We start from the raw sequence: 14,006 nt of genomic DNA, 5'->3' as shown, positions 1-14,006 counted from the left end.
AACAATTCTCTCTTTTTTTCTGTTCTTCCATTCCACCATCTGCTTTTTCTTGGGCGGTGCTTAGCATTTCTCTAACTATTCTACTTATATCTTGCTTTAGGTCGTTAATAACTTCATTTTTGAACTGGTCTATGAGGCTCTGGAGATATCACTTTATGTCTATTGGTGCCGTGTCTGATATTGCATGTTTCTCAGGATTGGGGGCTGAGAACTCTTTCTTGTTGCTCCCTCTTCCCATATTTTTTGTTCCTTCCATACAAGCATTTATAGGAGGCCCAGTTTTTTCTTTGTCACTTACAGTTTGTTTGAATTGCGCCGGCAGACCTGGGCAGCCTATGGTTGGCCCGCCCCTCCAGGTCAACCTACCAAAGGCTTCACTGCTAGGGTGCACCTCCTGGTGCTGGGACCTGGTTTGGGCTAGCCTATTGGGTCTTAAGTCAGTGGCGACACCCATGCCAAGCACTCTCCACCAATCCCGCTTGAGAGGGGAATATGCGACTAAGGACACTGCAGCATCCTGTTCCGGCTAGTCTGCCCGGTCCCAGTATATCCTTTGCTGAAGCCTCCTACTCTAAGGAAGGGTCCCCGATCCGCTCACTCACTGCAGGTCGATGCAGGGCTCCCGGCCAGTCCCGCTCTCAACTCCATTCGCCGCTTCCCATTCTCAGAGCTTTCGTGCCTCTCTCCTTGCCGTGCCGATTGGGATGCAGCAGCGGCTGCAGGAAATTCAGATCATGGCTTCCAGTGGCTCAGGCTCCAGCTTCTGCGCTGAGACCTTATCTGTTCCTGTTATAGCACCGGGATTGCGTTTCCAGTTGGTTTCTCTTAGTTTAGTTCATTCCTGGGTCGGCAGAGTATATCTCCCCTTGCTTAGGACTTCTTGCCCCGCACCATTCCTGGATTTTAAGTGGGGTATCCCAGAGAGCCTCCGTAGCTGCTGCTATCTATCTGCCATGTTCTCCCGGAAGCCTCTTAATGAATTCTCTAGTGTCACTTTCTCTGACCCCAGCAGTGCGCTGCCACTGTGGCTCCCCTGCCCTGCTGCTCACTGTCAGCTTCGCTTCTTTTCCAGACCACTGTGGCCACACCCCCATCAGCCATGTCTCATCACCGCGCCCTTTAACCTTTATGGGACTTCAGTTATGTAAATGCTGAGCTTCATGCGAAGCCATCAATATTTTCCTACCCTATGCAGCTGTTTATTTCCCTGGAGTTAAAAGCTATCACCGAGCACAGGGTAGGTGGCAGAACATTTGTCACATCCTTCCCTCCCACCCCCCGTCCTCAGGAGGCTGAGGCAGGAAGACCACCTGGGCCAGTGAGCTCCAGTCCAGCCTCAACTACACAGCGAGACCCTGCGTCAAACATCGAATTGCGAAAGGCTCAGAGCCATGGACTGTGTCACACAGCAGCAAAAGCCACAACGGCTGGCACCCAAGTACCCACGGGCAGGAGAATGAGTGGGTAAGTGCACCTTCCTTCGAGGGATTCCTGCGTGTCGATGTAGTAAGCCATCCTGCGCACATCCCAGTGGGCCAGCAGCCACACTTCGAGGGACACATAGGTATGGTCAGACCTGATGGCCCGGGTGAAGCTGCCTGACCAGACACGCTGAGCAGCACTCTAGGCAGGACACATGTGAGTGTGCTGAACCACAGAGAAGAGAAGCAGCACTGACACAGAGCTCAGGGTAGCAGTTCCCACACGGGAGCACTGGGGTGACAAGGGAAACCCCCAAGAAGTCCCCCAGGCACTACAAACACTCTATTTGGTGGTGACAGGTCCTAAGCACAGCACACTAGTCCTGTTACTTGTGCTTTACATGTAAACTGAAACACATACACACAAGGACATTTTCACATTAATAACCCAGCACACGCCATGCACCAGTGGTGAAGCCTGTGATTCCAGCATCAGGAGACTGAAGCAGGAACATTTCAGCAAATCAGAGGCCAGGCTGGGGTACATAGTGAACTTAAGGACAGCCCAGAAGACATAGTGAGACCCTGTCTCAAAAAAAAAGAAACAAACCAGCCTGGGCAACTCGGCCACCAGCGGCCTGCGGTGCTCTCCCCGCAGCCCCAGTGTACACCTGACCACTTATGTCCATGTCCTGCACAATTCCTATCCCCAGGGTGACCCTGAGCCTTTCTCAAGCATGTGGACTCCCATTGAAGCTCTCTCGCTGGACACCAAAGTGTCCAGCCAACATTTACCAAGAGGGACCCAGTGATAAGGCTGACCCAGGTCTCAGGGTCTGGGGCTTCCTCACCCCCACCCCGAGCTCCGGCTCTGCGCAGTATGACAATCGGTCAGCACAGAGGGACAGACAGGTGTGACAGCTACAGGGAGAGGTGCTCGGGCTGCCGTGGAAGACAGCAGAGGGAGAGGGCACATGGGTAGGGGCAGCTGGGACAGCGGGCAACAGTCCTGGCAGAGCAAAGCGCCAGACACCTGGGAGGGTCTTTGCTTAGGACCAACGGTGGCCGTGGTGCTGTGATCCCAGCGCTCTGGGAGCCTGAGGCGGGAGGGCAACTGATGGCAGGACAACTGACAAATTCGGTGAGACTCTGTCTCAAAATGAGAAATATAAAAAGGGCTGACGCTGGAGGAGAAGCAGCCTGAGACCAGGCAGGGCGCAGCTTGGACAGCTGAGCCAGGACAGTCAGGTGTCCCCGGCAACTTCCAGACAGAACAGGAAGTGAGCGGTCAGAGCAGGTGAGAAATCTCTGCTGGAGGCTCACTGCTGTCATTTCCAATGAGCCGATTTCGTCAGCACGCGCGAGCGCACGCGCAGGCAGTGTCACAGCCTGGCAGTGAACTCCAAAGCCACTCACCTCTCAGGCACTGTTGCCATCTGCCAACTGTACCCCTGCAGGGACACAGACCTGACTCCTTCCATGACCCAGTTACAAATATACTGCCCTTCTGTCCTCACGAGCACCATTACTAGGACCCGCAGCGGCTTTATTACTCATTTTACCAGCCTGTAAATACCCACTGGTGCTTTCACCCACTGTGGTGGTGGCAAGAGCATATGATCCCAGCACATCTGTAATTCAAGCATTCGGAGGCTGAGGCAGGAGGACTGCCTCCAGTTTTAGGCCAGCCTGGACAACATAGTAAGTTCAAACTCAGCCTGGACTACACATTGAGACCCTGTCTAAAAACCAACTTTAGACCCAGGCAGCTAAATTCCAACTACTTCCTTTATTTGTGGTTTCTTCCTGTGGTGCCCTGGGAAAAACAAGACGGAACCATGGAGGACTCCAGGGCTGATGTCTGGGCATCCTTTGCTGAAGATTCCCATGGTCGGTGGAGACACAGTCCACTGAGAAATTCAGCAGACCCCAGAAAGCCAGGCTACGAAGCACACCCCACTTCTAGACTCGGGCAGCTCTCAACCTCCGACACAAGCATTTTGAGCGAGCTGGGGACCCCAGGACACAGTCCAGCCTCTGGGTCTCTCTACACACAACAGGTCACACACGCTCAAACACCATCGTGAAGTTCTCCCTTTGCATGGCCGAAGAACCTGGTCTCCCAATCGTGCAAAAACTTGCAAAGCCCTTTCTATTAGCCTTCGGGTAGTGTGAGCCCCACTTGCTTTTAAATACTTCCTTTTCCCATGACACTTCTATATCCTTCACCATGATGCAAGCTTCTTTATCCTTCCATTTGCAGAAGCCCTCATGTTAAACTGGTTTTGTGGTATTTTTGTTTTTGTTTTTTTTGGAGAGACAGTCCTACTCTGTAGCCCAGGCTGGCCTTGAACTCACGGCAACCCTCCTGCCTTAGCCTGGAATTACAGCTGTGTAGAACCACAGATGTGTGCCTGCACCATGCCCAACAAGTTAATTTTTGTAAATGTGGCCTTTCTTTTTTTCAAGGCTGCTAAGTACCAGGTCCAACGTGGAAATCTGAGCTAATCAGAACCCCGTGAGTAGCTGCTGGGAATAAACATGGCAGCGGTTACTAATCCTCCACAGGGCTTTCGTTACTGCCCTGACTTAACGCTGAGTTATGACCAAGGTTCCAAGAAGAAGATAAAGTAGCCTGGTGACCACCAGGCTGACCCGAAGTCATAGCTGCATAGGCCGCTCTTTTCCACCATCCACTCTTCTGCCCAGATCCTGACTGTCCGGGAACCGGTGAGCCCACCCATCCCAGTGCCATGGTGGAAAGGAGACACCGGGTTCACTCTGCAGAGCAGCAAACAGTGACCAGCCAACTTTTCTTGGGGGAAGAACTGCAGGATGACCCAGTGCACACGACAAGCACTGAGCAAGAAGATGAAATGCTTCCGAGGGCACTTCGGGGCAACATTGGGGTCTAGGGCCAAGGCTTCTGGGGGCACCCAGGGTGGCAGGGAGACAGTGCAGGGCCCCTGCTTCCACAAGCTCGCTCTGTCTCTCTCCATTCTCCCAGGACCAAATGAACTTTTATAAGAGCTTTTCCAGGGGCTGGAGACTGCATCCAAGTGAACCTTGTGCAAATTTACTCCTCCGTCAGCAGAGCTTCTGGAACATCGGGTAATGCCGGAGATACCAGGCTTGACTTGGCACTGCTGGAGCCCGGTATCTCACTCTCCAGCCCGTCCCCTCCCCACCCTCAAGAGAAAGGTCCTGGAGGATGTGAGCAGGACCACCGGTGTCTGCCTCTGTCTGGTCCTTGCACCAGTGCCCCTACACAAGTTATTTTAAAGAAAAGACAGAAGGAGGAGGAGTTTCCCACCGGCCCCTCATCTTCCCATGGTGGTCACACTGCCAGGTAAACAGGAAGCTGACAAGAGACAGGGGCCTTCTCTTCCACAGGACCAGCTCAGCCTCACTGGGAAAGTGAGGTCTCAAAGCAGACCCAGTCCTGAAGAAAAAAGCGGGATGCATCAGACAAGGGCAGATTCATCTGGCGTTTCATCCTACATGTCTGCCGAGCGTACATTATGTGCCAGGCACCAGCACAGGGAAAACACCTGCCCTCATAAACAAGCAGTTTAGTAAGGGGAAGCAATGAAATAAACCCTAAGAAGACTGCACATTAGAAAGTGAGGAAGAGCTAGGTACAATGGTACACACCTGTAATCTCACACTCTGGGAGGCTGAGGCAAGAGGATCACAAGTTTGAGCCTGGGCACTTTAGTGACTTAGATCCAGTCTCAAAATAAAAAAATAGGAAAGGGCTGGGAATGTAGCTCAATGCTATGTAACTCAGGTTCAATCCTCCAAACACACGACAACAGAAGTGAGTTACAGAGAAAAATAAAACTGGGGATGTATATAAGAAATGAGTGTGTGTGTATGTGTGTGTGAGAGAGAGACAGAGAGAACATTATAATCCTCAAATGAAACAAGTTTGTGTTTCTGAAGCTGTGAGATTCAGATTACAACCTTATGTTTAAACTCCCACCACCTAACTAAAAACTTATTGTAATAATAAAAGAAGAGGGTATTTTTGGTCTTTTTGAGACAGGTTTCACGTTCAGGCTAGCCTTGAACATGAAGCAATCCTCATGCCTCAGCCTCCCAAATGCTGGGATTACTAGAGATATTTCTTCAATATTGCACCTCCAAATTTTATTTCGCATCCCTGTTGGCCACTCCGACTTGTTTCCCTTCAAACAGAAGTCTGGAATCAGCCACCATGCTCAACATCCTAGCCTGTCAGTTTCTTAAACACAATCTAAGTTTAAACTCCACAAATAAGCTACTTAAACTTTTACCAGATTAGATTTCTACATTTTCTATACACTGCCAACATGGAGGTGCCCTGTGTCCCATAGGTCTCAATTTTACAACACTCCTAAGTGGCCCGGGAAGCCCGGGGTTGGGGCAATATCCTAAATTGCCAGTCACTGATGGGCACGGCCACGCCCCCCTGCTTCCTGGCTTAAGGCTCAAAGGTCAAGCCACTGCCAAAGAAATGTCAGCCTTACACAATCAACAGGGTCATCCCAAAATACAGCAAAGTCTCCTCTTGGGTGGGGGTGGTGGGTCTCTCTTTCAGCTGAAACCACTGTCTTTAAGAAATGTCAACATATTCCCAGCAAGTTGAAGTCAAAGGAAAGCCCAAAACCAAAGTCACAGGTATTGCAAGGTGGGACCTGCTTCGTGGTGGAATGGTGAGGGGTCCCCAGGGTCCGTGATTCAGCACGCAGACCCCTGGACATCAGAACCAGGCACTTGCCTGAGGGACGCTGACCTGACGCTGGACTAGCAAGGGAGGGGCAACTGCACCGTGGGTCTGTGCCCTGCTGGAGAGAAACGCGCGGGGGGGGGGGGTGTTCCAAAGCAGCCCAGGGAGAGCCCTGTGGTGAACGGGGAAAGCGTTCCTGAAGCGCCCCTGCGTTCTCCAGCTTGCAAGTGTCCAAGCCCTGTGCTTAGCCCCCACCGAAGGAGACATTCACAGGCCAGGCACCTGCTCAGTGACCGCAGCTGACATCCACACACCCGACCATCGACTATCGGCTCCAAGGTCTCTCCAGCCTCTCTGCAGCTTTGGCACCGACCCTTTGGGCCTCAACCCACTGTGTCACACCTGACACCACAGCGCTGTTCAGGGTTCCTTCAAGCCCCCTGCACCTACAGCCAGTGTAGGCTCCTGCACCTACACTGGCTCCTCCTTCAAAAGCTGCAGCCACCTAGGCTGTCCCAGGAGTTCCAGGGTCCTCCGCTGCCGACCGCCACTCTGGCTACAGTCCAACCCATCCTCCTCCTGGGGCCTCCAAGAAGCCCCCTCCCTCTAACGAACCCAACGGCAACCCCACCAGGCCCCACCCTCGGACAGCCTGGCCCAGACTGGCCCTGGAGCAGATTGGGTCACCACTAGCTAACCCGGGGACACAGGCGGTCCTCTGCCTTCTGGGTTCTCCTCTCCTCCTTGACAGGAGGGACCGGGAGGGACACTCCAAAGTCTCCTTTCTTTGCATTCCGAAATCAAATTTCCACCTTGATCACCTAGAACCAACCAGATTTCCCCTCGCTGATCTGTTTAAACAGGTATACCAGCTAATCCTGCAAATTGGCCTTAATTTCAAAAGGCTTTGGATTCTAACTTTTAGGAAAAAAATGCCTTGTTTTTCATCAATTCAAGCCAGAGTGGGTTTTTTTTTTTTTTTCTTATTTTTCCTTATTCTTCGAAGACATTGGGGAGAAGAGGATCCGATGAGCTTAATTTTGCTACTAAGATCAGGAGGCTGAGGAGTGCGCTGCCTCCGGCTCCCCTTCGGGGCGCAGAGACAGACGCCGTGGGCCCCGTGCTGTCTCAGCCGTGGGTGGCCGCGCGTTCCCACCCGGGCCCCACGTGGGCCACGGCGTCCAGAGAGCCGGGTCGGGCCTGGCCTGTGCACCCGCCGCTGCCGCGCCCGCCCCTGCCGCCCCCCACGGAGGGGGGGTCCAGATCCCTCAGGCCAGTCCCACCCGAGCCTGCGTGGCCTCCAGGCGCCCCCGACCAGGTGGCCGAGGAAGGTGCCCGCCGCGGTCCCGAGAGCCGCCTGGCCCGAGATCCGAGGCGCTGCGCCCCCGCCCCGCGTCCTCACCCGAGAGGCGGGCGCCCCCCTCGCCGTGCCCGCGCCGCCGCTGCAGGACGAAGTAGCAGCTGCTCTTCTGGGTCACCCAGAGCTTCAGCGCGTTCTTCAGCAGCACCTCCTCAGGCTTCAGCCACATCGCGGCGGCCGGCCGCGCCCGCGGGGCTCCGATCACATCGCCCCGGCCGCGCCGGACCGGGCCCGCTCGGGAGGAGACGCAGCGGCTATGGGAGCCGTGGCCGGCGGTGCGCAGCGCGCTGAGTCGGAGAGCAGGGGCGCAGCTCTGCCCACTCCCCGCGCCGGCCCCGCCTTCTCCCCGCCCCCGGACAGGCCCCACCCCGCACCCCCGCTGGCCCCGCCCCCTCCCCGCTCCCAGGACAGGCCCCGCCCAGCAGCCAGCCGTGGTCTAAATTCCGCCCCAGACGGGCCCCACCCCGCTCTCAGGCCGGGCCCTAATCCCCGCCCCGCACACGTCACGCCCCCGGCCTGCAGGCCACGCCCCTTCTGCAATTCCCAAGGCGGTGCCTGGCTTTCCGCGCCCCACTGTGGAGCGCAGGGTTCCGGAGCGCAGGAAGGAAGTCTTCCTCGCTGTCCATCCCTCCGGGGGGCGCCCGGGGCAGCTGAGAGCTGGGAAAGGACCAAGCAGAGCCGTGGTGGGAGCACCAGGTTGCCCCACTCGAGGACGATGATCTTGAGAACGGAGGTAATGGGGTAGGAGGTGGGGAGGCGGTGGGGGAGGTGGGTACAGAATGCAGACCAGGGACGTCAAGTGATCGGGGGCTTAAAATAACAAAACATTTTTAAAAATAATGAAACAAGGGCCAGGGGTTTAGTTCAGTCGCGTAAGGGCCTGCCTTGCAAGCGCGCAGTCCGATCCCCGGTACCAAAAAAAAATTAAAAAGTAGTTACTCAGAGTACAAGATATGGGCATAAAAAAAATAACGAAACAGCGTTATACTGGAAAGCGATCACATTCGGGAAGCTGACTCTCCGTGCGCTTTGGTTGACTCTCAGCACTCATGCATGCGTCAGGGGCAGTGCTATGGCTGTGTGTGGGCGGGAGAACCTAGCCAGTGACCCACGAGTCTGCCCTCCAGGACATCGCTTTGGCTCGGGTCTGGATGCTCTGCCAAGGGGTCCCACACGAAGGCACAAGCTGGAGTCCAGAACGGGGAGTGGGCGTGGGGGTGCCGTGGAGTCCCCGTGGAGCAGGTGCTGGCGACGAAAAAGGAGAGTCTTCCAGGCAGAATGGGACAGGGCCAGACTGGAGTGGCCTCCGGACCGGGAAGAGTGAAACCTAGAAATTGAGAAGAGCACCGGAGAGCCCAGGGGACTGGGAGCGGCCTGCAAGGATCAGGAGGGGCCAACTTTGAATCCCCTGAGTCCAGCAGGCAGCACCCCGGTACACGGGGCAGAAGAAGCCGGCCAGGGGCCCCGGGTCCTGGACTGGCCAGACCCAGGCCAACATCCTGTTCCTAAAACTGCAGAGGCCACCTGCGGTGATCAGAGGAGTTAGGGTGCCCCAGAGAACACAAAGCAGCTACAAGTAGTAAGAAAATACACTTTTCTGACACAGGGCCAGGCCGGGGAAGTGCAGAGATGAATGGACACGAGAGAAGATGGACAGAGGAGCGGGGCAGCAGGGGAGGCACAGACCCGGAGAAGGGCCCCTGGGGAAGAGCGCAAGGAGGCCTCGTGGAGCGCAGATGTGCCTCGACCCGGGCTCCACAGAGTATGAGCTTGGTTCGAGGTCGGGTTCAGAGAGCAAGGGTGGTCAGCGTCAGCACACACAACCTCCGGTTTAAGGCCCAGAGATCGGAACTCAATATTGCTTCTAGCTTGCTTTGTGCCCTTGACAAGGAGTAGGAATCTCAGCAACCCTCAGTTGGCCAAAGGACACAATAGGGACAATCGGATCCCCTTTACAGAACTATCCAGGTAGGATCGATTTACGCACTTGTAATGCACAGCACTGTGGTTTGGATGTGACCTCCAAAGTCCCTTGGGTGGGAAACTTAATCCCAATGTAATGGTGATGGAAAGAGAACCCTTCGGAGAGGATTAGTCGCTTCTTACTGGAGATTGATGAAAAAGTCAGGGCACCCTCTGTCACCCCTCCACCTTATAACAGGGGACAGTATGGCATGATGGGTTGTCCAAAGGCTGGTGCCTACTTTGATGTCCCAACCTCCAGGACCATCAGCCAAAAAAACTTACGTTCTTTATAAAGGATGCAGTCTGGAGGATTCTGTTACAGCAGCATAAAGCAGAATAAGGCACAAGCATACAAAGAACATCAGTGGTTATCACAAGTTGTCTGAAACCTCCTGAGACTAACACAACCTTACCCATGTTTCAATCATTCTTAAACTCGCCTGCCAAACATTACACAGGAAACATGAGAAGGGTCTGAAGATAGTGGGTGGGGAAGGAAAGGGTGCCACACAGTGCCATACCCTGAGTTAGCTTTTTACACCCACAGCCCTGCCCGTGGCCTCCCATTATGCAAACCAAAGGAAAGCCCTGGGAGCAAGGGAGGTGCAACCTCCAGGGCAGAGGAGACCGGGCGCTGAAGAGCATGGACAGTTTGGGTGCTAGAGCATCCTGCTGCTGCTCATTTAGGGTGCTCATTCCCTTGATAGTGTTGTGAGTTGAATTCTGTCCCGCCAAATATGTCAAACTTCATCACCCCAGGTGTGATCTAGTTTGAAAAGAGCCATTACAGGTGTGTTTAGTTAATCAGAGACTTGTCGGTGTGGCTCTGCATCCAGTGTGACTGATGACCTTGTAGAAAGGGGAAGTTTGGATGAACAGTCGTGCAGGGAGATAACACCTGTTGTGGTCAGGGGCTGCAAGGTGAACAATTACATACAGGACATGGAATTTATAGTATTTATAATGATCACCCAAGGAGTCACAAAGAAAGTGAAGAAAATCTCCCCACAACACTGAAGACCTAGAGAATCCAGCTGAGGGCCTGGACCCCATGACAATAACCTGCATGAGTTCAGCAGAAGACCTAGAGCCCACGACAGTGACTCATGAAGTCGGTTTCTTGAATCTTCCCTGGGAAGGCCCAAAGGTCAGCAATGGAAGCTAGAAAGTCTATGCCAGTGGGTGAGAGATCTGTGCCAGTAGACTGAGGGCTCTTCAGTGGAGCCAGAAAGTGACACTCAAAGTAAGGACCAGGGCTCCCCTGAAAAGTACCACAGCCGTCCCCAGTGACAGTGAGGTCCTGAGATCTTCCAGTAGCCAAGTTCATATCAGGAAGCCAGCATGACAAGCTTCTCCTGGAGACTGAATAGCACACATCTTCCCCTCTGGAACCAGGAAGCGTTGCTAAGGACCAGTGCTCACAGAGTGAATCACAGCCTGAGCTCCTCCAGTTCCTCCAGTGATAACAGCCGAGTTCATGTCAGGGAGGCCAGCAAGACAAACTCCTCCAGGAGAACCAAGAGCTCCAATGACAACACTCACTTAGGACCCACGCCACTACCCTTTCTCTCCAGATCTCCTTTTCATGCAGGCAACAGCCCTTAGGTGGGCCCTCCACGCCCAGCACCACACTGATTCAGTTCAGCTGGTGTTAAGTTGATCACCAGTCACCAATCCACCACTCCACATGAAGACTCCATCATGCTGTCACAAACCAAGGAACAGCCAGACACCTGGAGAGAGACCAGGGACAGGGCTTCCCTAGCACCCTCACACGTGTCCCTCTCCTGACACATGGATCTGGGACTTCCAGCCACCAGAACTATATATAAGGCAGCACATTTCCTTGTAATCTGTGGTTCACTAATGGCCATTTTAGCATGAATGCACTTGTTTCCCCCACCATGAGGCAGGAGATTAGAGCAGAGCAAGTGGCCACGACCTGTCAGTCACAGAGATACCAGACATATACCCTGCACCTGGACCAATCAAAAGACACTATCTTCAGTTCTTCTGTTGTGAAATTAAGCAGGCTTTTGATAGGATGGCTGAGATCTGACATCAGCATGGGCCATACAAAAGACAGCAGCCCTTACCCTCCTGGCCACTGCACGGTCTCCCATCTTGCACAGTGTACTTCTTTTCCTGCTTTTGTTGGCCTGCACTCTCTATGGAGTGTACTTATTTTCCTGACTTTAATAAATGCTAAACCTTACTACCTTTTGCTTCTTTGTTCAGGACAAGGACAACCTGGAAAGAATCCCTAGAAGGAGTCCACAGAACTCTAGAACCCAGTGACATCCTGCCCGCCATCCTCTCCCACCCATTCTGAGATGGATTCTGTCCCCTGCCAGGACCCTGGCTGGTCCCAGAAATGACTCCGTTAAACACAGCCTCAGGGCAGAATCCTGTCTGGGTTCCCACCTGCATGTGTGCGCAGAGGGAGCAGAAGGGCTGTCAGGAGGTGGCTGCAGCAGGGTTGCTCAGATGGGCACTGAGGGGCGGATGGAGCCCAAGCTCTGGGGGTTTCTACTGCTGTTAAATGTGATTGCTATGGCAACTGCTATAATTACAAAGACTGTACAGCCAGCTGTTCCTGACTGCCCTGGGGAGTTTACAAAAAATAGGTAAGCATGAGGTATTAAATTCCTGACTCAAGATAAAGACACGGTGAAATTCTTATCTCTATGGCCACAGGACACACGAGGTTTTTCTCCAGATCCTAAACACAGAGGTGCAGGTCACAGTATTGTGGCTGCAGAGTTTCACTTGCAACCTCGATGGCTTGCTAGGATGGAGACGCTGGATGGGAAGGCATAGGATGGGACATTTGTGATGAAGACAATTGGACAGATACAGATGAGGCTGATTCCAAATCCCAGCACTCCCTGAAAGCAGTAGGGGTGGAAACAGGGTAACCAAGGAGGTGGGAAATCCTCCTTTATGCATTGGGAAGAACCTGGCGACCGTGCATGAGGCTGAATTCTACCTACCGGCAGCAAGCAAATGCAAGGCCACGTGCAAGCCGGGATGTAGCTCAGCGGCACAGCACCTGCCTGGCAAGCAAGAGGTCGTTAGTTTGATTCTTGGTACCAAGAAAAACAAAACAAAACAAAACCGCTCAATACCTCAAAAGCAGTTCATCAAAGCCATAGTAACACCAGTCATTGTCCAAAAGAATGCATTTGACTTGAATAGATGACACTGATGTGATTAGAATATTAATAATCTTTAAAAGATTATAGTTGTTTTGGTTTTGGTAATTTTTTTTCAGACAAGGTCTCACCATATAACTTAGACCAGTCTTGAACTCACGGTGTAGCCCAGGCTGGCCTCGAACTCACAGTGACTCTGGGTCACAAGGACCCCCAGGAGGAAGCTGACCAGTGGTAAGGGATTAGTTAAGAAATATTCAATGGGTAGGGAAGAAACTGCTCAGAAGGAAGAAAAACAGTGATGGGAAAAAGGGGAACGGGAGGAAAGGAAAAGAAAATATGTATATATACACAAGATAGTTAAGACAGTTATGCAGCTGGCTTCCGTTAGCTCACTGAAAAGACAGATTTATGCTAACACATTTATGGACATTTCATGCCTAAACTTGTACTTAGAGCAACTACTCTAACAATATGCAATGTATTAAAAATTTTTACTCTCCTAGCCTGTCTTGAAGCTCTGTTTTATTGTCATTTTTCATTTTCCTGTTTAAAATTTTAAAAAAGAAATATTCCATGAGTGTGTTCAATAGGCAGGCAGGATACAATGTTCCTGGGATGGAGAAGCACTGTCTCCTGGTTCCCGGTGTTCTGTCTGTCTAAGGACATCCCCGGCAGAGAAGAGAGCTGTGCACTCCACGTGGGGCTTGGTGTATTGTCAGTTCTCAGTGCTTTCTCACAATAGGTTTCAAGTCAGCAGGGTCTTGTTTGGTCCACAAAGTTTAGTTACTGAGCTGGGTGTAGTGGGGCATGTTCATAAGCCCAGCACTTAGAAGGCTAAGGCAGGAGGATCGTTGTGAGCTCAAGACTAGCCTGGGCTACAAAGTGAGCTCAAGGCCAGCCTGAACTGCATAGTGAGGACTTGTTTCCAAAAGACAAAAACAAAAACAGTTCAGTTACTGATCAAACCCCCAAACCAGATGGGCAACAGAACCAGGCTTTGCTTTGAGGATCTTCTTAGTCCTGAACCAACTCTTCTTTCATCAACTCACATTTCAAGTGGGTTTCAGGCTTCCTCACACGGGAAGAATGACATCTCTTTTCCCCCTTAGTGTGACTTACAGTAAAGCTGAGATGAGAGCTGCCAGGGGCTTCAAAGAAAAGGGCGCTAATTCTGAGTCCTGCCTTGCTGCCCTCCCCCAGTTGCATACTGAAATCAAGGTCCTTGGCCGCTTACGATTTCAGTTTCTTCACTTCTCTGTGTGTGAGTCTCATGGAGACACTACCAGACCTAAAGGAGCTGACCCTGGTCACACCCCAGCTACAGAAGGGCCCTGCATCGTCCCGTCCTCACCCTGGGCACCCCCATGATGGGCCTTGCCGCTGCCTGCTGT

The 14,006-nt window shown here is 52.8% G+C and overlaps 1 protein-coding gene and 1 long non-coding RNA gene across 5 annotated transcripts in view; one reads left to right on the top strand and one right to left on the bottom strand.

Moving 5' to 3' along the window:
- Window positions 1–7,827, bottom strand: part of Tbc1d8 (TBC1 domain family member 8) — an 83,231-nt gene extending 75,404 nt beyond the window's left edge. For 3 of the 4 annotated variants that reach the window (XM_013154322.3, XM_005004459.4, XM_013154323.3), the window contains exon 1: window positions 7,535–7,822. In XM_013154322.3, coding sequence (XP_013009776.1) covers window positions 7,535–7,661 — 127 coding nt within the window. In that variant the 5' untranslated portion in view covers window positions 7,662–7,822. Of the gene's footprint in view, window positions 1–7,534 lie in introns of all 4 variants that reach the window. The other variant, XM_013154325.3, reaches the window with a different exon arrangement.
- A 106-nt stretch (window positions 7,828–7,933) lies between these two features.
- LOC106028067 (uncharacterized) lies at window positions 7,934–13,117 on the top strand. Its single transcript, XR_001201689.3, has 2 exons — window positions 7,934–8,225; window positions 11,696–13,117. It is a non-coding gene; the product is annotated as an uncharacterized LOC106028067 (long non-coding RNA).
- The last annotated feature ends 889 nt before the right edge of the window (window positions 13,118–14,006 follow it).

The sequence above is a fragment of the Cavia porcellus genome, unplaced genomic scaffold, assembly GCF_034190915.1.
Source record: "Cavia porcellus strain 051 isolate PalLab524CR breed Dunkin Hartley unplaced genomic scaffold, mCavPor4.1 scaffold_18, whole genome shotgun sequence".
In the NCBI taxonomy this organism is placed as follows: domain Eukaryota; kingdom Metazoa; phylum Chordata; class Mammalia; order Rodentia; family Caviidae; genus Cavia; species Cavia porcellus.
Note: the sequence above shows the minus strand (reverse complement) of the source record. Positions and strands in the feature narration are given on the sequence as shown.